General features: G+C 32.8%; 1 protein-coding gene across 2 annotated transcripts; it reads left to right on the top strand.

Moving 5' to 3' along the window:
* Positions 1-1,775: 1,775 nt before the first annotated feature.
* On the top strand, positions 1,776-22,181 carry LOC128165027 (neurofascin-like). Of its 2 annotated transcripts, none has more exons than XM_052829221.1 (14): positions 1,776-1,865; positions 10,176-10,339; positions 10,963-11,077; positions 11,819-11,997; positions 12,117-12,302; positions 12,983-13,105; positions 13,894-13,996; positions 14,807-15,000; positions 15,267-15,425; positions 15,890-16,027; positions 16,351-16,683; positions 17,115-17,252; positions 17,594-17,672; positions 19,640-22,181. In XM_052829221.1, exons 2-14 carry the CDS (start codon positions 10,276-10,278, stop codon positions 19,833-19,835), a joined length of 2,007 nt encoding a protein of 668 aa, XP_052685181.1. In that variant the 5' UTR covers positions 1,776-1,865; positions 10,176-10,275; the 3' UTR covers positions 19,836-22,181. The 2 variants fall into 2 exon arrangements, with proteins under 2 accessions (XP_052685181.1, XP_052685190.1); XM_052829230.1 differs by lacking the exon at positions 1,776-1,865 and adding an exon at positions 18,243-18,259 and having other exon boundaries at positions 19,640-19,779.
* Positions 22,182-23,818: the final 1,637 nt, after the last annotated feature.

The raw sequence follows: 23,818 nt of genomic DNA, 5'->3' as shown, positions 1-23,818 counted from the left end.
CTATCTATCTATCTATCTATCTATCTATCTATCTATCTAATTATCTATCTATCTATCTATCTATCTATCTATCTATCTATCTATCTATCTATCTATCTATCTATCTATCTATCTATCTATCTATCTATCTATCTATCTATCTATAATTTATAATTAGATTTTATTATATTTGCATTATTTTCATGATTTGAAATTATGCAGGATTGACACGAGATTTCCTGTATATCCTATTATGTCTATAGAAAGAGGAAACACTGTCTTCAATATAGAGTCTATGGAAATGGTTCAAGAGTCACTTGAGCGTCATCTCAATCTTTTACGACGAAGAATGACCTAGTATGGGAAATCAATTCGACTGTCACGTATTGCTAGCTCTACAATGTCAGTAATTGTGCTTCCTCTGTGGCTGTCAAAGTCCAAGTCTTAGACACGAAGATTATTATAGTACGGTCTAAAAATAATGTTTGCTCTTTTGCACATCTCTCTCTTTCTCTCTCTCTCTCTCTCTCTCATCCACAGGAATAACGCTATAGAAGACCAACGGCGCAATCAACCCCACGTTTCGACCTAAAAAAGAGATTTCTTTACTTGACGAGGCATTTTATCTCAATCCATGAGTAATATATCTCCACGCTCTGAAATTCTACGCGTTTTTTCCGCAGACCCGCCCTTGCAGTGAAATTTTAAAAAAGCTACACAAAACACGTTTTAATACATCACAAATCTAGAACAGCTTGTAACTGAATGGGAAGAATTTGTTATTTTTACCCAGTATTGATATTTGGAGGCATGCATCCGCCAAACGTCAATCTTGCACTCGTAAACTTTACACTCATTGAGCACGAGATTAAGACGACTCTCTCTCTCTCTCTCTCTCAGAGGGAAAAAAGTTTAAAATTATAAACAATCTGTTGCATTTTTCATTCATAAAATATCTTCATTACTTACACATTGAAATAGCAACTGCAAGGTGAAACGGTTTTTCTATTACTTCTACCTTTTCTTCAGGTAACAATTTTGTTTTGTTATACTTTCATGTTAAATACTGAAATCTGATTGGTTAAGACGCAGTTAATAATATTTACTATTACCCTCAGCGTTAGCAACGCACTTGGCAACGGGTAACATTAAAAAATGTTACATGCGCGAAAGTTATGCGCGTACGGTTCGCTGTAGAATTCACGTTATTCCTATATAAAAGCAGTAAAATTTTCTTTAAAATTTTAAAAAAGACATTCAGTATAACAAAATAAATAGTGCCTGTTTGGGAGGATAACAGTTGAAATTGACACCCCTCGAAAACCATTGTCAACCTCCGCTTCGCGTCGGTTGACAATGGTTTTCGAGGGGTGTCAATTTCAACTGTTACCCTCCCAAACAGGCACTATTTATATATTATTCAGTACAGTTCACCAAAAGTAAAAGTGACACCTGTTGTTACTTGTACTCTTGCTGTAACTGTGCAGTTACTCTCATCTTATTGTGTCTCCAAGATGTACATCTACATCAATATCACCCTTCAGGCGTAAATGTCTATTTTTATACCAGTCAAATCCCTTGCATAAACGCGCCAAATGGCTTTATCTTGTTAGCATACGGTTTTTATCAAAACCCTCACAGAATATCACGAATGTACATGAAACACATAAAAGAAAATTAGTATCTTGATTATTTCATTGTTTTTAAACGCCAAAAAAATTCTTCAGTTTTAAAGACGAGAAGTTATCCGGCTGGCGAATATCAGATCGGGATCGGTATTCAAAGTCTTGGCGTGACGCTTTGAGTTTCACACCTGTGCAGGTAAAGCGGAAAATTGTTGGAATGTGTGCTGTCTAGAAGAAAAGAGGGTAAATGCCATTGTAAAGGTATGTGTTAAAATACACACATTTAGTAAAATTTAAATTAAGTAATTAAGGGAATGGAATAATGAAAACTTTGATAGATCGTTTTTAAAAACGCATGTCATTTTTCTAATTTTGGAACAACTCCTGGATAGGGACAATATGAAATTTTATCGACGCAATGGAGCATTCCGTCTCGCAATGTTTACTCAGTGATAAATGACTGGACCAAAGCACCGTGCCTTTATTTACTTCTCAATGAAGATAAAAATCAGTCATGAACATGTAACTTGATGTGTAAACTGCATGAATAATGTGCAATAAGGATTAAGTATACCAAAAATTATACACAATGGTCATCATGGACGTGTAAAATTCAGTAGTCAGCAAATTCAAAGTAAGGCACTTCAAATTTCTTTTATAGTAGGAGAAATGTAGCACTGTCTAGTGTAGATATTGCCGACCATGTTTTTGTATAGGTCGTGTCCATACGTTCCATTTTTTTTATTCATTAAACTATTCATGGAGATTAAGTTTTAATATCAGTGAATGCCAATCAGCTTTATCAATGAAATTGCTGAAGCAATATTTTGAAAGCAGATATGAACACATATGTTTCAATAGGAAGATTAGCAGGGGGCATGATAAGTGTTGAGAAGTCTTGTTCCTTGATCTATAGACTAAATGTAATTATCACCTGAAGGTCCCTCAAGGCATGTTGTTGTCCACAGTAGCCAGCTAGGACTAAGTAAAGTGTCAAAATTCCATGTTGATAGTGATCTATGTATAATTGATGAGATGTTAAATTTCTCAGTCAATTATTAGGTGTTAAGATCAATATAGGTTGTTATGCTTCTAAAAAAATCAATCACTGATTGCACACAAATCAATGACATCTGAAACTTTTTATGCATATTAACCTAGAAACATATGGTGCCTTTCGAATGTTTATGGATTTATAAACAGTTTTTTAATGTTTCTGTTACTAGATAGCCATTATACAATGTATGATATAAACCTGCTCTTGCTCTGCTTAATGCAGCAATTTTGGCTACATGTAACAAATGGAGTAATTGATATGCACAACAGTTGGAACTGCCTCCATGTGTTTAATGTTTGAATCAGAGATTTTTTTTTTTTATTAGATCAGTAATCCCAGTATTGAATGTGGAGAGTCATTTAAAGTATACTATAATCTGTGAATTTTGCCAAAACAGTACTGTACTCTGTCCTGGATCTGTGCATGTACTTATATAAAAAGCATTTCAACTGTGTAAGGCTTTTGTAATGAATATATATATATACTACCAGCGTGTAAAACAGGGCACCCTGGTGTGTTGTTTATTATTAAATAGTGTGACAACTGTTTCAACTTCATTTTGAATGATAATTTTTTAGTGCATCATAAATTTCAGTCATGCTGGAGTTCCATTGCTAATTGTATACACGTTACTGTTGGTGGTATATCTGCTTGAAATTCAAGTGTGTCGTAGCCTTTAAATATGAATTCCATCTATCAGTAACAGAAGTGATGTTGAAGTACAGCAATTACATTCATAGTGACCTTTTAATATGAAGTTTTTGAGTGGACTAGCTATATTATAAGGTGTCTCAGATTTAGGTTTTTAAAGAAAAGAAAGCCACAACTTTGGATGTTTTTTGAAAAAATTTGCCACAGAACAGGTTTTATGAAATAAATTTTGATGGAGTTCATCCAAAATCTGAAAATTGTTTTAACAAGGTAAGATAATTATTTAGATAAACTTCTGTTGGTGAGGAAGACATCTTTGCTATCAGCCGGTGGCGTGGGGTGTTATCTTCATTGAATCATAAGTAACCACTTCTCTGAAGAACCGGTTGAAGTTGAGCATTAATTGCCAATTTAGTTGATCTTCAATCAGCTAATGAGATTACTGTGAACATCACTCGGCTGTGACCTCACTGAGGGATCTTTGGTCAAAGGAGGCTGAAAAGTTCCAGGAGAGTTCTCCCATTCTTAATTACAGAGCTGGTTAGGGCTAGCTAGGAGATATATGAGACACCCTTCTGTTGCATGGTAAGCCGAGATTTTCTTCCTTGACTCATTGACAGGGGGGAGGTTTAATTTGGGGGTTTTCCTTTCCCAGACAGCGGCTTAGTTTGATTAACATGCATGTGATAATTAGAACAGCACACCCTCTTTTATTGCCTCTATCTTTGATCCTGTTCTCAGATGCAATCAAATGGAAGGGACACTCATTATTCTTAGACTACTAAATTATAGGGTCTGTGTGGAAGCAGATATAACTCTATATCCCTTAATTACTCAATACTAGCTGAGTGAACCTTTGTAATTGGATTAAAAAGTTGGCATTATTTCTGCATTGCTTTGCATGACACTCTGTTGAGAGACTCCCCATCATCAATAGCATTTTTTCAGAGGTTTTATGAGCAGTTGATGGAAATATTAATGTTGGTAAGTTTTTTATACCTCAAGTTAAGAAAGATATATGGTGGGATGAAATAGTATATTGGGTGATAAGGGAGGGCTTTTGGGTTGACTATTCTGGGTTGTATAATGCCCAGTGTTAACAGATAAAAAGGAATTTTTTGGAATCAGTATGAAAATTCTCAATCAAAGATGAAATCCATCATACAACAATGGTTGCTTTGGTTAAGTTGCTAGAGTAGGGTAAGTGCTCAATTTTTCTGCAATTCAGATTCCAGTACAATTGCCCATCTTTTCTAGCTTCGTGACTCTAAATTTATATTAGTATGGTCACCCAGTGCATATATCTTTAATTCTTTTCAGTAATATATCTTAAGAATTCAACCTTCTCTTTGATTTGTGTTATCTGGATTACTCAAAACACATTCCCAAACTTAATCAGACTCTTGTAAAACATTGTGAACAATGTGCTATTCTGGGACAGAATTTTATTTCAAGCATTTTAATTTTTTTAAGTGGAATGAACACAATCGGAATTTTTCATTTTTGTTTGTGAATTATTTTGAGGATATATTAATACCGTATATATATAACTTTGAGGTAACAAAGTGGTATGTTAATTATATAGGCCAAAAATTTATATAAGGAAATGGTGTTAAGGAAGCTACTGTAAAGTAGATTTTAAGTTAAGTAGCAGTAAGTACATGTATATGCAACAGTGAATTTAGAAAACAATTCCCCTTTGTTCAACTAAAATAGAATAGCCAAACAGCATATGGACATTCTAGAGGGAAAAAAATGATTGAAGAGGAGAAAAAAATATTCATGTATTGGCAATCATTTAACTTTAGTTAGTTTTTGAGTTAAAAAACTACAATATGAATTTATTTTTATCTTAATGTCAAATAGGGATATGGGTATATAGAATCTAGGATTTCCTTTAAATCATTGAAAAATAATATAAAGAATATACTTGTACATTTCCTGGTTTTTGTGATCATCTTCTGAAAGTCAAGTCATACTAACATTAATTTAATTGATATCTCAGACAAGTTTTTTGTAAATGAGGTACCGGTAGATATTATTTAATAAAGAAATCAAAGATTTATGAGTCAAATAGAGAGATTTTGTAATTGAGAAGACTCTGAGATGTGGATGTATTAAGATATTACATAATAATTTAATTCTGGTTGTAACGCGGCATTTGATTGGATAGAAAAATTAAGTTAAATTTGTATAACCTGGTTTGCATGTCACAAGACACGTCACAATGCACCAACGTCATAAACGTACTAATCCGCTTGACGTTACGTTTGAATTTTGAACAGATTAATATCATTTTTAAAAGTAAAACGGACTCAATTTATACAGCAAATTACAGAAAATTAAATTATAAGGAATGAACTCAATATCTACCCAAGTTATACTCGTATAACCTGGGTTGGAGCAATTTACGCCTTTTTATAATCTGCTTCGCAGATTATAAAGCGTAAATTGCCCCAACCCAGGTTATACGAGTATAACTTGGGTAGACATTGAGTTCATTTCTTAATTAATACAGTGTATATACCAGTGTGGACATTGATCTGGATTTTATTGACTCAGCAGTCAATTACCTGTGTACTTTTCATTACAAAATCTCCCACCATATACATGTAGATTACGCATTATATGTATAGATTACACATTACACATGTCTCATCTTAATATCCTATTCAATTGGGTTTTTTTTTCTCTTTACTCATCAAAAATTTATAAGCCATTGAGAGATTACCGAGCTGAGACAAGAGGTCAAATGTTGTTCCCAGTGTATTAGATTAGTAGATGACAAATTGCTATTTGCCATATATGGCAGTCCACTACGCTATTGGTGTTTATACCCTGATTAGCCCACACAGAACTTTATCCAAGGGAGAACTGGCCTTTATTTTTATGGCGTAACAATGGTTGTAATCAGAAGTGTTGGTCATATACCAGAATGATTCAGGACTTGTTTACTGTCTACCGATTAACCTCTGAAAAATTGTGTCTCTCCAAGCTGATTTTCTCCAACTGAACAAACCTTCTCGAGGGAGCAGCTAGCTTAGTTATAGTCGGAGCTGTGGGGGGATTTAAACTTCTGTCTTGAATTTCTACCTTGCACAGGTACTTTTCTCGTGTGTGACACATTTTGTTTGTTTGTCTGACCGCTTATTGAATTAAACGTCGGGTTTGAATTTTACTTGTTTTCCTTCCGGTGATTCATTCAAGGTGAAGTCAGGTATATTGTAGTCCCAGCTATCTTGTCACAAAGAAAGTGAAACAAGGTAAGGTACACTGTTTTATATATGGACGCCATTGTTTAGTTTTTTGTTAGTGTACCTGTACTTTTACATGTAGTCTTGCTCTTTAAGTTAACGTTGATTATCAAGTTCAACTCCAAGCAGTATATTCCTTTGTTAATTAAGGTATGTAGATGAAATGCCAAGGGCACCTGCCTCTTGGATCTTTTGTGTTGATTACCATGTGTCAGTGAAGGAATTTTGCATTGTTCCATTTTCATTTTGTCAATAATTAAAATGTACTAGCTATTATTCATGGTTTATATTATCACGACAAAAAAAGAACAGGTTTCGAAGCTATTTGTTTATATAATTGATGATTATCAATCTTAGCTAGAATTCATTAGGGATATGTTCAGGATGAATTACACTAGCTGTGTTTCAAAACTTCCCTTTCTGCCTTAGGGTAATAAGCATGCATGACTTCCACTATTCTTTTCATATCAAGTTTCCCATCTCACGATAATATTTTTTGCCATCAGCTGTGTGGGTATCGGGGAAATTCCCATTTAATGGTGTGGTGTTCAATAGGAAATGCAAATTGTTCTTAGGAAAACATTGGTGAAAACTGAGGAGGCCATTTAGAACTCGATGCTGACAATTATCTGTGGACAAATGATTGGAATATGTTTGCATAATTTCAATTTTTATTTTTTCATCTTTGCTGTTATGTCCCTCTTATAGAAGTTAGCTGCATGAAATCGAAGATAAGTGGGGAGGCGAGTGACAAAGTGTGTTATAAGGGTTTGTGGTATTTGCGTGGCTTTGTTTACAAAAGCTTGCACACTTTTTGTAGTTGAACTGCAATTGAAAAAGATACCACAATTTATGGGGGTTCTCCTAGAGGAAAAAAAGACATATATGAATTAACTTGATTCTCTTTGACATGAATGAAATTTCCCATCTCTAAGAATTTGCCCCACCATTCACTTGTGTCTGTGCTTCATCCAGGAATCCAATTAAGCAGATTATAGCCATAAAATTGACATTGCACAGCACAATAAATAGCCCCTCATTCCCAATCAGAGTGGCACTGTATCAAGGGAGATTACTCCGTGACTTTCTTTGTAGCAGCAGACGTGCTTGTGCATACCCATGAGATTGATTTTTTTTTGGTAGTTGTGTCATTATGAGAACTAGATCTGTTGAATGATGGATTGAAAAAATGTCTGCGAGTGGATTAACATACAAACCTGTGCCAATGATGAAGCTGACTATAGTAATTAGTCTGCGATAATTATTTCCTGTCCCCACGAAATGTGCATTTTGTAAAATTAGGCTAAGCTAGAATTGATGGAGTCTTCCTAATGTTGTTTATCCTGAAATATTGATTATCTAGCTCAAGTTAAATATATACATTTCTTCTCTTCCCCTTTCCCTATGGAATCTGTGCAGCCGAGTTGATCAGAGATTTCCAACAGGGTTATATATTTATCCTGGCTATGGCAGATTGTCATGTCAGTTGTTTGAAATTTCCGTTGAGGGGTTTTATCATTGTTTACTCAATGTTTAGGTGACCAAGCTGTGTGAATTAGCTTTATCTCTAGTGCAAATGCATGATTTCAAGTTACGTTGATGGATCAAACATCTTGGAAATTTTAAAGTCTAAAGATTTATCGGTAAGGACTAATTTTTGAATTTAATTTGTTTGCAGTAAAGTTTAGGGGAAAGGTTTGGATACATAAATATATTACTGGTATATTTATATGAGGATGATATATATGTTGCAGAGAACAGATAAAGATTGGTTTTTAATGCTCAGTTTGATAAACAGTGATAAAAAAAAATTTGCAGCATTCTAGACTTGTTTTAGCATGCATGCAGTCTTAAAATATATAAGTTAAGTGGATGCTCTTACAAATACTTGAAACTGTAATAATTTTAGAAATTGTTATGGATTCAAAAACACCAGATGATTTTTAAAAGGGCAAGATGTATGTAACTACCGGTAAGTAAGTCAGTATATAATTGTTAGGAGTTTGAATTTTAGATAATACTTGTCGTGTATATAGTTGTAAACTCATTCACATGTAGCTCCAACTTTTTTGAATATTTTTTTTCATTTAATTATTGAATCTCATGTACTGCTACTTGAAAAATATTCTTTAAAAATTTTTAAAATGGGGGAATTGGCTTGTGAATGTCTTGCAAGATAAAGTTCAACACAATATTCACGACTATAGCTATATATTGCAGAATAAAAAAAATCATTGTAAATGCATTTGACTTGAGTTGATTATGTGATGGAGCCCTCAAGAGATATAATCAATGCATTTTCATCCTTAGGGCACTCTTGTAATCATGCATATTTTTCTGTTTGAAAAAAAAAAACCCAATTGGATGAATACAAAATGCTATATAATTCCTCTGCCATTCACTAAGAATTTAATTAATTAACATGTGAAACTGAGATTTGTAAGGGTTGAGTCTTTTCCATTTCTTGCTAATTTTCTCCATTTTGTCCACCTATTGTCCTCTGAATAACCCCCCAATATTTGTTATGTCCAAAAATATAAAGTATATAAGTGGTGTTCTTGGTGTGTTTGTTTGTTTTTTCCAATAGTTCATCAATCTAGTGTTGGCAAACTGTGGTGTTGTGTGTCTCTTTCTGATGTCTGTTGTGCATAAAATTGTCTTAATGGATTGCCTTTTCGGACATTAAGTTGTTTCGCCTCTTTTTGGTTTTGATGCTTCAATTATACTTAGTTAATTAACACTTAATCTAAAATGGTTTGAGAATTTTTTTTTCTATGATCATTAAATGTCACATAGAAAATAGAACAACAATAAATATGAACATTTCTTTGAATGGCTTAATTTCTAGTTATAAACTACTTGTACTTATACTAGTATGATTATAAGTTAACAGTACATTGACTATATATTCACTATAAATATAAATTGTATTCATTTAATGAAAATCATTGTATATTCAGTGAAAAATTTGATTATCTTAAATTTAAGACATAAGCTGACATGATTTTAAGTGAGAAAAAAAAATCACCTAGCTAGGGTATTCTCTAGCTAGTGCCACTTTACATAATATTGTCTTTTCAAACACAAAAATGAAAGTGAAAGGGAAAAACCCTTGTTGAATATTAATGATGACTGTGTGTAATTTGAGTACATGCTGTATACAATGTACAATGTACCAAATTTATTTATTCATGTCCGGGAGGTATTCTTTCTTATTTGTATAACATATGCATGCAGTTCATATGATATTCTGTGTTTCCAGTTTGATATTATGCAACAAAAATTTTCATAAAGTGGGCACAAGGATGTTTTTTAACTGGGAAATTAGTTGAAATTTATTGTGGGAAAAAGGATCCACCCTTTGAACAGATTAATGATGTTAATATTAGAAATCCATATTTGTCCTTGTAGCTTGCAATCCATGATGACCTCTGTGAATTCATTTATCAGATCTAACCAATGATGATACATACACCAGTGTACTGGCATAAGACTGATCTTGATCGTCTTTATCATTTTATTCACCTGTCTATATATATATATAATGCATAATCATATGGTTAGTACAAGGAGTATAAATTAATTGTTATTTATGTATTTTTTTTTCAGAAAGGACAACTAGTTAAACTGAAGAGGAAAAAAATAAGTTATAATTGAACTACACATTAATTACAACGACGCAACATCAGCAGTGTACCATACTATAGCAATGGATTGGAGACTGTGCTTAGTCCTGCTACTGACAGCTCTCACCTGTGTTGTCAGGGGTCAAGGTAAGACATAGATTGGAGATTTGTTTTGACGTTTTTGTTATGCAACACTGCATGTATACATGCAGTAGTATGCCCTTAATTGAATATAAAAAAAGTGTTATGGTCAGGGACACTCATGGTCAAAGATATATTTTTTATTTGAAGATTCTTGGTTATATATATGTGTCATATTACATATGGTATATGTTAGCTAGCCTTTAGCATTTTCAGCCGACATCTTCATAATTTTTATTAATTTAAGTTTTCAACATTCATGATTTATTAAGGTAAGGCCATATTAAATAAGGGCATTCATTAAAGTCAAATTGATCATATTAATGATTAGATCTGGGAATTTTTAATTTCTGGACATGCTTATAAGCTCAGCAAACAAATTTTGTTTATTGTTCATGAGGTCACAAATACCAAAGAAAGTTAGAAAACAGTATTGTGTCGAATCCCTTGTCTTCAATTTTCTCTAGCTCTTTTGATATTCATTACTTGTCTCTTAATGCAGTAAATGTTTCATTTTGGATTAATAGGCGTATCTTCAGCAAAATTCATTTTAATGATATTTGAAGATATTACCTGTAATTGAGGAGCTCAATCCACATGAAAATTTTGTACATTTTATCTTATTTTAGACGACCAGATGCCACCAAAAATGATTAGTACCTTCAACAATGAATATTACTACCCACGAGATTCCATCTTGACGGAAGCTACAATTAACTGCAAGGCACAGAACGGACAGATTAAGTAAGTGTGGGATGATATTAAACAGGAGAACTCTTTATGATTAAAAAAAAAAATGATTTATCCTGACAAAGGTAAGAGCTAAAAGTCTAAGAGTCTGCATTGTTTATTTGTTCGTGTGCGGGGTATATGATTTCATCAATTCAATTTAGGCAAACTCTATTTTAGAACATTGCAACAGTGAATACAGATAAACCTTTGTCACCCATCATAAGTCATAACATTCATAATTCACCGTTACGCTAATTCTGAAAAAATAGACAATCTCTTTAAATAACAAGTTTAAACACAATCCGCCAATGCTTCTAGTCATGAAAGATCACATTTAATCCACAGTTGCTATTACCGGTACAACGAAGTGCTGTTTGAAACAAAGAATATTTTGTTCATTTGTAATTTCTGGAGTATATACATATCTTTAGTTATCGTAAAACTCATGCTCTAGAGCAAATATTATTTTATGATCATACATGTTTGGTTATATAATTTGAGCTCATGCAGTCATTTTGTTTGTTGAAAATTGGTAATGTTCATTACCTGTAATTACAATGACCTTTTTTAAAAGTTTTAATGTAAAAGTTTATTGAAGTTGAATTTTATTTACTGACTTACAGAAATAAAAATGAAAGCAATTTTAATTGTCATGAAAACTTCCAAAACAGCTATGATAGATATAGGGTTTGTTTTCATTTTGATTAATAAAATATACTGAAATGTGTTTCATTTTGCTTAATTGATTAACAGATATGTGTGGAAGAGAAATGGAGTTGTTGTACCGAATAGCCAGTTTGTATCAATAGACGGATCAACAGGAACTCTCAAGTTTGTCAAGATGCAGAATGCAGACTATGGAACTTACCAATGCTTTGCTACAAATGATTATGGAACATCACTTTCAAAGCCATTCAAAGTGAAAGAATCAAGTAAGTTTAAATAATGACCATCAACTAGCAAGCACCCCTGTGCACATGCACTTCATGTATGTAACTTAACAATGGGGTTAAAAAAAGGAATGATTGGAATTAAAATTAATTTTTTACAGGATTGGGATCTTTTCCTGCTGGTGATCCTGAAGAGGTACGATGTAAAGAATTTGAGCATTGTAAAATCCAGTGTCGTGACAAGCCAACATGTTTGCCAGACTCACAGTGTAGAGTGGAGTGGAAAATCGGAGAAGGAACCAAAACTAATGTTGAGATTAACAAACGGGTCGGAGTGGATGGAAATGGTTAGTATATAGTGAAGTACCAATAAGACTCAATCTAACAGAAAGTAAACCCCAAGTAAACCCTGGGTTTACTCTGGATCTACTCTAGAAAACCTGGAGTACATACAGAGTAAACCCAGGTCAGAAGTTTACCCCCTGAAAGCAGACCCTACATGTGTGCCGGTATTTGGAATATACAAGGGGCAATATTAACAGGCAGTAAGATGGTAAGATAAAAGATGGGTCTGGTTCACACTTCAGTGTATAAATGGACCCCAAAAGCAAACCCCAAATAACACAAAGTAAAACCCAAGTGAACCCAAAGTAAACCCCGAGTGGACGCAAATTTTCAAAAAGCAGACCAAAAGTAAACCCCAGGGTTTAGTTGGGGTTTACTCTGGTGTTAGGTTGGGTCTGATCGGTGCTGTAGATCACAGAATCCTTTTTTTAATGCAATACATTGCACTGTTATTTTTTAATTCTCATAATGCATCTGTCTCAAACTTCAAGCGGATAAGCTTAAATTTACGATTAAATATTTTTATTTTACTAAAATAACATGGGTGAAAGTAACCATGTTTACAATTGATTTCTTTCTATAAATTCATAACCTTCATAAATAAAAGATTAAGTCTAAACATGTCTGACTATTAAGATAGAAATAGATTTTAAGTTTAATTTTAATTGATTTTGCATGGAAGGTGATCTCCATTTCCTGTGGACGAACACCAATGACTGGAATAAATTACAGTACAGGTGTGGGGTGTGGCAGGAGCAGAGGAAGATGTTGGTCGTAGGCAGTGAAACAACTCTAAGAATTGAAGGTAAGTACATGCAAGGAAGATCATGCAAGCAGTAGCACCATCAGCTCTTTAGTAATACCTGTATGTCAAAAAATATGTTGGTTAAGTTAACAGCCAGACACATTGAAATACTGGTAGCATCCATTTATTGTGATTTTGGTGTAATGAAATAAACTAAATTAAACCGTATAACGGGTAATTTTTACTGCTGTGATTTTTTACGAATGTGTCTTAAAATAGGCAATTTGAATTTTTACGCTTAATATTTTTATGAATTGGACATGTCTGTAAAAATTAAAATCATTCGGGTAAAAGGGGGTGAAATTTCACCGTGACTTTGTTACAAATCATATACAAATCAGAAAATCATTTTTCTGTTAACTAGTCCTTAATTATTATGATTGTGTTTATTCAGTAAATAATATTCATAGTTATTGACTGAGTGATTGATATCTAATGTGGCATTATACGTAGTTTTAAAAGATACTCAAGACTAAATAGAAAGATCTGAACTGTTATCACCACATAACCAAAAACGCTCAAATATACCTATATGTACAGCTGTCAGGGACTGAGCTGAAGGTCATGAATATTACTCTCATACGTGCGATGTAGAAAATTTACTTGCGGTGTTTTTTTTTTTACTTCTGTGAAAATTTACGCGTTAAATGATTTATAAAACTCGTAAAAATTAGCAGCACGTAAAAAATACCCAATACGGTAATTGGGCGTCAACCATATTACATGTATATACAAAAATAAATGTTTTAATACATGCATCATTTTTAACTTTCGTGTGCCTCTTTCAGCTTCAACATCAGTTCCAGAAAGAGAGCCCATCTCGGTGTATAAGGAGAATGGCAAAGCCATGTATGGAGGGAAGGGTGTACTGAGATGCATGTTTTCTGGATAGTGAGTAGCCTTTGGTTGTAATTTTTCTTCTTGTGAGCAATACTTTAATAATTTTTAATCATATATGTTACAGCCAGAGATTTTGAATACAAATACCATTTAAATAATTCAAGTAGAGTACTGATTAAAGATATTGTACCTAGAATATAAACCGTTTTGAAGCTAATGAAGCCAAAATGTAAATTCCCGTGTACATAATAGCTAGATTATACTGTATAAATGGTTATTTTTGCCCCATGTAATTTTCACCCTTTTATGCTTGCAATTGGTTTTGCCCTGTCTTGAGTTTTCCCAGACACATTTGCTCTAAGAAATATAATATGAGACATAGGAATTTGGTCAGTCTTAAATTCGCCCGCTGACAACAAGGGCAAAAAAAATAAACTGGGAGTCAATATTTACCTGTATACAGTATTAACTGAAGAAAAATTTATGTGATTAAGATGGGGGCAAAGGTTTACTTAATATGGTCATACTTACTTAGAACATAACCCACTTTTTCATTGGCTACTTAGAACATAATCATCTTTTTCATTGGCTGTATGATCAAAAGTTCTGTGCCAATCAATTATCATCTTTCTATCAAAGCTGTCCATCGAAATGTGGCATCGTTGTGAACTGAGAAGGATTCTTAATGATTAAAAACATCACTTAATAAAATATTTGGCACTGCTGATTGGATGAAAAAAAAGGGGTGTGTTCTGAATGTACATTCATTTCACAAGTTAGTCAGTGATGTAATCGTTGAATATTAGTAAATCAATTCAATAAATTAATGAAAGGGTTTCAACTGAAGATAAATTTTTGCAGTCCGGCCCCAGATGTGGAATGGATATCCCCAACAAAAGAGGTCATCAAGGATACCGATGGCAAATATGCAATCAGTGACTTTGGTAGAGTGCTGACCATTTTGCAAGCAGAGCCAGAATATGAAGGATTTTACATCTGCAAAGGAAAAGGGAAAGTAGAGTCTGGCCCACAAAGAGTCTTTTTTAATGTCACATGTAAGTTTTTTGTGATTATATGTTATTGTTGCAACAGGTATACCCTTGAAATCCATGCAAATTATATAAACTTTGACCATTTAATAATTTTCTTTACTTGCATTTGTCAATATGAGCTCTTCTTTATGTACCACGGCCACACTACAGGATCGTACTTATTGGTTTTGTGATGGCAGGGTAAAGTCTTTACTAAAGACAGCCCTTTTTCTACAATTCACCAAGACTGCTGCGTTACAGTATCTCTTTTTTATTTGTGATTTATACAGCTGCTCCCATTCTGACTGGAGTCAATCAGATGCGTGACGAGATAGTACCAGTGGGGAAAAAAGCCACATTTAACTGTAAGGCCGAGTCCTTACCGAATGAGGAACCACCAACTTTTCCAATATGGAAGAAGAATGGAGTGGATCTCGTGATAGATGGAGGTTGTTTAATTGTTTGCCTATTTTACTGTCGTTAGGTTAATGAATAAACAGATTTCCAGGTTTCTTGTCCAACAGATATTTAAAAGTGAAAGTATACCTGTAAATATGTTATGCATATGAACATCACTATACCTCCAACAGAAGTGGTTTGGGGAGATGTTTATTGGAATCACCACATCTGCCCATCTGTCTCTCAATATGTCTGTCTGCCTGTTTATAGACATGATTTTGTTTGGAGGCATTAGTTATTACTAAACATGCACAGTTGAAGGTCTTGCAGTATGAGTATGTATAAAAAGGAAGTACATGTATTTACGTATATATACTTCAATGATGTTGGCAGTAAACAAAGCATCTAATGATCAAATGGATGTCTTTGATGGGATTTCAATTTGTTTTAGAATTGCTGTATATCAGATTTTGTAAGAATTCATATTTATCATTGATTTGTTCCGATTTTTCAGGAAAGTACATCATAAGCGAAAACAGCAAAGTGTTAGAGGTTACTGACGTTCAAAAAGGTTCAGATACAGGGGCCTACCAGTGTATGTCAGAAAACAGTGAGGGGGTTCTACTGAAGGAGGCCATACTCAAGGTTATCGGTAAGTATATAGTGATTGATCTTGATCCATTTGTCATAGGCCTAGGCGGTTCCTAAATGAAAACTTCTGTCTGTGGTTAGAAATGATTTAACGATTTGGATGGTAATGAATATGTTTTGATTACATCTTGTGTGTGATAGAATATACAAATATAGCACAGTTTCAAGTTTTTAGCTATCATAATTTGCTTTAGTTGAATAGTTACTAGTATTCTGAAGTTTTGTTCTAGTAAAGATGCAGATTATTCTTTTAAAAATTGGTTTCTGAAAAGCAAGTACATGTGTATACACAAGAATCCTTTATGATCAATTTTTTTTAAATAGATCCAATAACAATCCGGGAGCGCCCTCTGGGTAGTTACAAGATCGTGCCTGGTGATGTACTGAACCTAGCAGTGGTCGCTGATACTGATCCCTCTCTCGCCCTGCAATACAAATGGATATTTACTGATCGCCAAGGCAACGAAAAGGAAATCGAAAGTAATGAGTATTGGAAGATATCTTGGCCCAATAATAACAACTTGACCATTGATGTCAGGCAGGTTACAGATCCAGGTGTCGTGTTTTCTCTGACGGGAGATTATAAATTAAAAATATACCACAACTACGACCAGAAAATTATCAACGTCACCATTGAGACGGATATTATTACTACCGGTGAGTACAACAGATAGATTCATTGTCAAATGATCGTATTACAGTGTAAGTTTTATTACTTTTTGAAATTTAATGTTCATTGGTGGAAATGCAACTGGTGTAATCAGTTATACATCCATTCTGGAATTTGTTCTTTTGTTATGGGACGATTCTAGTGTGAACAGTTCGTGGGTGTTTTTTTTCCCTTAGGAACCTTTGCTTCTTTATATTGACATTTCCTGTGTACATGGGAATGCACAATTGTACATCATAAATTTATATATACATGTATCATTTCATGATTTTAATATATTTTTTTACTCATTAGTAAATAATAAAAAACATGATATTGCAAATTCATCACAATAAATTAACAAGTAAAGCAATAAAAAAAAAATACATGTATTGCAAATTTGTTACTTTAATGTGTGCTGCTATATTCCAATTCACAGTTGCCCCACAGAGCCCGATTGTCCAACAAGCCAATCTGAACTTCATCATCTACATCGCTGTAGCTGTGGCCTTCCTCATCATTGTCATCATCGTTGTCTTCTGCCTTGTTCGAAGAAATCAGGGAGGAGTTTACTCAGGTGAGACAGACATCTTGATTAAAGTCTCAGATATTCAACATCTTTTTTTGCTGAAGTTACATGTACATGTACGGTAATGTGTTGCCTGATTATATGGCATAACTTTGTGCTGATAAAAGTATAGATTTTTTCATGATTCTAGTTGTCTCGTTACGATAAATAATTTTTGAAAAATTACTGCAGTGCAATACATTAAAAATAAAATCAATAATTTTTGAAGATTTATAAATGTAGAAACCCACAGATTCCATGTCTAGAAATTCGTAATACAAGAAAAGTACACATAATGTATGCCATCATCCTGATATATTTTTTCATAATACATGTTTTTTTATGTTTAGTGGACAAGAAAGAAGTTGCTGCTGGACATGACCCAGAAAAAGAACTTCTCGAACATGGCTTCCAGGACCTCTCAAGGGCGTAAGTATCCATAGTAACCGCCAGTAAACAAAATTCAGATCTTGTCTGTTTAGCTGTTGTCAGAAGCCAGACTAAGATAGACAATTTTGGGTTGTGTTCTTCAAGGGTTGTAGACTTGTCACTTTGATTTTCTTAATTTAGAATGGTTGGCAATTGAATGGAAAATGCATAATTATAATTCAAATTCTTTTGTTGGTGGTTTTATGTATTTAGTAGATTTGAGGCTGCCTTCATCTTTAGATATTGTGGTTATTGTAAAATGTTATACTAGATAATATGAACATTTTTTAAAAATACAAAGTATGCATTTATATTTATGCAAAAAAATATTTATTCACATGAACACATATAAAGATTACATTTTATTGTAAAATTCTTACTCTAATGATGACTAAACTTTTCCACAACAAGGGATCATAAGGGTCATTATGTAGAATGAATTTTGACTAAAAGTCATTTAATCTTGAGGTTATATTCCTTATCATAGGAATAATGCACCTTAATATGAAACATAAAGCCTTTATTTGGAGATGATTCATATAATCTCTATCAATTGGTGCTGCTTTGTAGCTGACTTCAGACAGTTGGTAAGGTGTTATTCATCCATGTTGTTTGCTTTGTATGACTGAATTAATTCCATGCATTGCAAAGAGAAACTTGATTTGTATGATATAGGAGAGAACAAGTTTGAATTGATAGCAAGATTTCTGCTTTTAATGGACATCCCTAGGACACATGTCAGTTTTCTACTTTTAAATGCATGACTTTCTGTTTAAATATCATTAATATTTCCCCTTTATTTTTATATACCCAATGTTGTAAAATTTAACAGGGAAATTTTTTTTGCAATTTTTTTTTTATATTTTAAACTTGAAATGCCTGAGAGATTGTATATTTTTTATTCATTTTCTTTGCTTATATATATTGATTCATGTAGAGTTATCTAGTGTATGCATATAGAAAATGGCGGACAATTTGGTTAAAATAATTTACCTTGCAAACATTATATGGATATGAGGTTCCTGAAAACTTTTCATAACATTATACATTTGTATAGCTACATGTGTTTATCATAGAAAATGTACATGTAAAAAAGTGCTTAAAATTTCAAAGAACTCCTATTGCATGTACACATATTAATTAATGACGAAACCTCAGTTATTCATAACATTCAAATAACTGAAGATCAAAACTTTAGTGAAATACTAGTACTCGTATGAATTGCATCTGAGTAAATTTGTATGATTACCTGTTAATTAATCGTTAATTAATAGCATAAGAAGACTAGTATATCCTAGTAAATGTTTTTCTATGTGTGGATTTGTTTAAAATTTGTTTTGAAATCAATTTTAGTAAACAATTTTTATATCACAAAACAATTGTGCACCATTATATAGTTAAAAAGCAAAATGAATTTCTACAGTCAGATCAGGGAACCTTAACTTTGCATAGTCATGTTGTGTATGATTATTTATTGTAACCACTAGTACTTTTTGTACACATTTATTGATTTTGAACACAACAAGATTGCATGTATAATAATGCAATCATTTTGTATTGACATATAACTGATGATAATGCATCCAGACAATGAAAAACTCTAATGCAAACATGTACATGTACATGCATGTCTTTGAACGTCAATGGATTCAAAACACATGTAGACGTGCTTGAAAATTTTAAGACTTGTACTTAAATTTAAAAAAAAGTATATATATATATATATATATATATATATATATATATATATATATATATATATATATATATTCAGAACACAATATATGTGTGCCAAACTTTTGGTATAGTTTTATTATAGATTTAATTTAAAGTGATAATGTTCAGAATATTGTTTTTTACCTAGTACATGTATTTAATTACTAGGTGCATGAGTTGAAAAACTTGATTTCATTGCATTTCTTTTGACAAAAAATCAATGTGAATAAATTCTTATAACTTTTTTTCAGGGATGATGATAGAATACCAAACTACCCAATTTATGACTACGAGGACGAGAAAAACATCATTGACGATGATGACGACAGTCTGGGCGAATATGAAGGGGATCTCGAGTTGAACAAGTTCAACGAGGATGGATCGTTCATCGGACTGTACGCGAACAAGAAGGACAAGAAAACGCCCAAGTCCGAGTCGGACGTGTAGAACACAAACAGCAGTATTAATAGCATGGGTGTGTTAGTGTGGAAGTGATGACACCAGGGAAATCTGCCAACTCAGCGAGGCTTGAATTCGTAGTTTGTGTTGCTTAGCCTTAAATATTCATTTATTTTTTTGGACAGAAAAATTTTAATTTTAATTACGGTATTTGAAAAGCTTTGTGTCAATGTTTTAAAAAACAAAAAGACATTCCATGTATATTTTAATTAATTTGTCGTTAGAATATATGAGGTGTGATCGCTTTCATACATTCCAGTACAGTAATTGAATTACTAAACAAAATTGCATAAAATCAGTAATAATTATGAATTAATCCCTTACAGGAATCATCAATTATAATTAATAGCTTCATTGATTGTATCCCCCACTTCCTCTTGATTTTGCTTTCATGATTATGTGTAGCACATAGAAAACTAATCTCTTAATTTGTAATGATTTAATACATGTAGGTTATTGTAGCATTTCTATATACTTGATAAGCTCATCCTGTTTTTTTATCGATACAATATTTTCAATGACAAGCTTTATGACGGTCGTTGCTTCTGTTTTGTGATTTTTATAAGAACTGTAATGTTTTAACTCCTTATACTAATATAATATTTTTAGGACAAGTTTACAGAATTAGGGCCGTTAAGGAGAAATTGTAGGAGGATAATTTGAGCCTGGTTGGTATATATGCCCTGCGTGTATCTCTGTGTACACGATTTGTGAAAGGTGATCAGCTGGGTTCATCGTCATCCATTTTTTTGTTGAACTTCATTATGAAAAAAAAATGCCATCAATCCGCGTTGTGCAATTGTTATATACCATAGTTTATATCTTGTTATATTTTTATACATGCAAAACAAATTTTGTGTTTTTTTTCTTTTCATCGACTCAAGTCTCATGCTTTGTAGTAACAGTGCCCTGACTGGCGGACAGATACTTTCAGGAGGAGGTCAATGGAGGGGCAGACAATCGCTGGACCGTGACCACCCACCCCCCTCCGGCAGCGAATCTTGCTGCATGGACGGGCGTGACGATCGTGCTTCTCTGCCTCTCCATTCCTTTACCTGGGGTGTGTGTCCAGTTGTCCAGTTACGCTAGGCCGACTACAGAGGGGGACCCTCGGTTGTCGTGACTGAAGTACCCTAACTAGTTCTTTTGCTGGTTTGCTAGGTCTGTCAGACAACTAGGGAACTGGATTGTTGTGGAAACTCATGGGAGTTCATTCTTTTTACATTATTTGTATACCGGTTGGTGGACATGCAATCTCTTTTAAAGAGTAATCTTGATTTAAAAAAAAAACTACTATTGATTGATTTGGGTAGGAAAGATCTTTTCTTCTGAGAAGAAAAATGAATATGATGTATGAAGGAAAAAACTCCCAACATTACCACAAATCCAGGTTTTGACTTGGTGAAAAGTGATTTATTTTTGTTGAAGAACTGTGAGGTTTCAAGGTCTTTTGGAAAGACTGTAAACTCAATTTCATGCATATACTGAAATTTTTCTATTTGTGCAACTTACAATGTACTGAGTACAGGACGAAGCCAAGAAGTCTCTGATTTTTATGAGCATATTTTTTATCTTGAAAAAAAGTCATTTAATAAACATTATTATCAATTTTTGCAAAGATCTGTAGGATATCAAACATGTTTCGTATGGTTTTATTGTTTTTAATTATAAAGAAAAGAAAATTAAAAAAATTGAAATTATGACATTGATATTTTGTTCCATTTATGTGCATTCCAATTTCAATAAAGCTTAATATTAAAATTTAGGTTTTTTTTCCTTAATTATGTAATGTGATATATTCCTAATCTAACTTTACATATTGTGTCCTGACTGCACAATTTGTCAACAAATGTTTGTATTGCTAGATTTACATGGACTAAAAAAATCCTTAATCCATGTCTCCCCCCCCCCCAATAAAAAAAAATAAAACCATTAAAACCCAAAACGAATCTATACCTAAACAGTTTAAAGCAGTTTTTCTGCTATATGAACTTATGCATTCCTTGAACATATGTATTCCTTGAACTTTTTCAGACTGCTTTAAAACAATTTATTACTAAGCATTCAGTTCACCTACATGTATCAACTTTTGTTACTTGTAACTATATGTGTATAGATTGTTTAAACGTTTTATTTCATATTTGTGAGTTCAGTATGATATTTGTACTTCCAATAGTTGTGCATGTGTAGTAACCTTATTTCATTTTCTGGAAGAATAGGTTCTCCATATATCTTATGATTTGATCGACAATAACATATGAAAAATTTCAGATATATATCAACAGAGATGTAAATAAAACCCAAACTTTACATGGATTAAATATATTTTTTCTACCTTGATTCCTGCATGAACAATAAAAAAACAGTTTATAGATTGATTTAATCAAATTAATTAAATACCCCCGCAAACGAAGTTTAGGGGTTATATTGGCTTCACCCTGTCCGTCTGTCTGTCTGTAGACGCAACTTTGCTGAATTCATTTGTCCAAAGGAGGCCATTATTTGAGCCATTGGAGCATGTGTTTAAGGAAAATTGATAATCGTGGTTTTGGGGCTATTTTAAAACTGTTTCATGTAAACTTAAAGTTTTTATCATTATAGGAAATAAATAATATCATTATTAATATTTTGGAAGTTGTTTAAATTTATTAGTCAAGTTAATTGATGAAGTGACCCTATAGGGCATTAATTTAAATGAAATTCAAATCTACTGATATTATTGTAGTGTTTTGGCAATTTTAAAATTGTTTGTAATATTAAATTTCCTTTTTTACATATTTTTACATAGTATGGTAATATTTTGGTAGTTTAATAAGCTCATCAAAGAAAATCATAGTCCTATGACATGATATGGAGTCGCATTGTACTCCATAGGAGAAAGGGAGGAAAATTTGAAACAACTTTATTAATTGCATCTGTCAAGACTCTTATTAGAAGGATATTCAAGGTTTTATCAACAGAAGAGCATTTCTTGGCTACCGGTATTTCCATTTACTGCAAAGGGAGGGGTTATTGTCATTTTGTTGATTTTCCTTTAAAACAATTAAATTAAAAATATATCATCAGATCGATACATAAATTTGTAAATGTATTACTGTTATACATATGTATTTACAGTGAAGTTCTGACAATTTTGATTTAAGTGCTTCTTTGTTAACTTATTTTTTTTTTTACAATTCTAGAATTTTTTTTTTATTTATATGTGTTGCAAACCTTTATTATTCAATTCAATTATTAGTCCCATTACAATTATCCTTGCGGGGGTATTAGTCCCATTAGGACAGTTCTGGTTTGCATTCAATTCAATTCATGATCTTTAGGATAAATCACCGGAAACAAATCAACAAGACATTCTGTGATTGCTTTTCCTTTCATCTCTGTATTGCATGTTTGCGTAGCTGCAAATGATGAAGATTTTAAACATCAATTCAAATAAGTTAATTTCTGATGTATAATGCTGAATTTGAACCGTCCACTTTTGATAATTAGAAAGTACAGCTTCATGTGTCATTTTCAACACAAAACCTTTTTGATCTGCCATTTCTATTTTGTTATTTGACTGTCCACACAGAGAATCCACCCTCATCTGATTAACCATTGTACCCACACTGTAGTTATGGGACACATTTTTTAAAATTCAAAGCACACCCTTTTTTTTTTTTAATTTAAAGCACGAACAATTATTTTTAGGCAGTTAATCTGTGGGGTTTTTCTTCAAATTCTCAACCTCTTTTTTATTTATTTTTTAACCGAAAGTTTGTTCTCAATTAATTTGCTTTTTTATCTTACTAAATTATTAAAAAAATATCGCAGTAACATGTAGAGTTATTCTCTTTTGTCATTGTTTTGTGGTTTTTCCTGTTCCAATTCAAGGTTCAGTTGACTCGAAATCCTAGTGAGCCAGACCACTTTAAATAAAAAAAATCCCTAACAAGGTATTTATTGTATGCGTTGGTAAATGTTACTTAAAC

Source organism: Crassostrea angulata, chromosome 1 (assembly GCF_025612915.1).
Source record: "Crassostrea angulata isolate pt1a10 chromosome 1, ASM2561291v2, whole genome shotgun sequence".
Lineage (NCBI taxonomy): Eukaryota > Metazoa > Mollusca > Bivalvia > Ostreida > Ostreidae > Magallana > Magallana angulata.
Note: the sequence above shows the minus strand (reverse complement) of the source record. Positions and strands in the feature narration are given on the sequence as shown.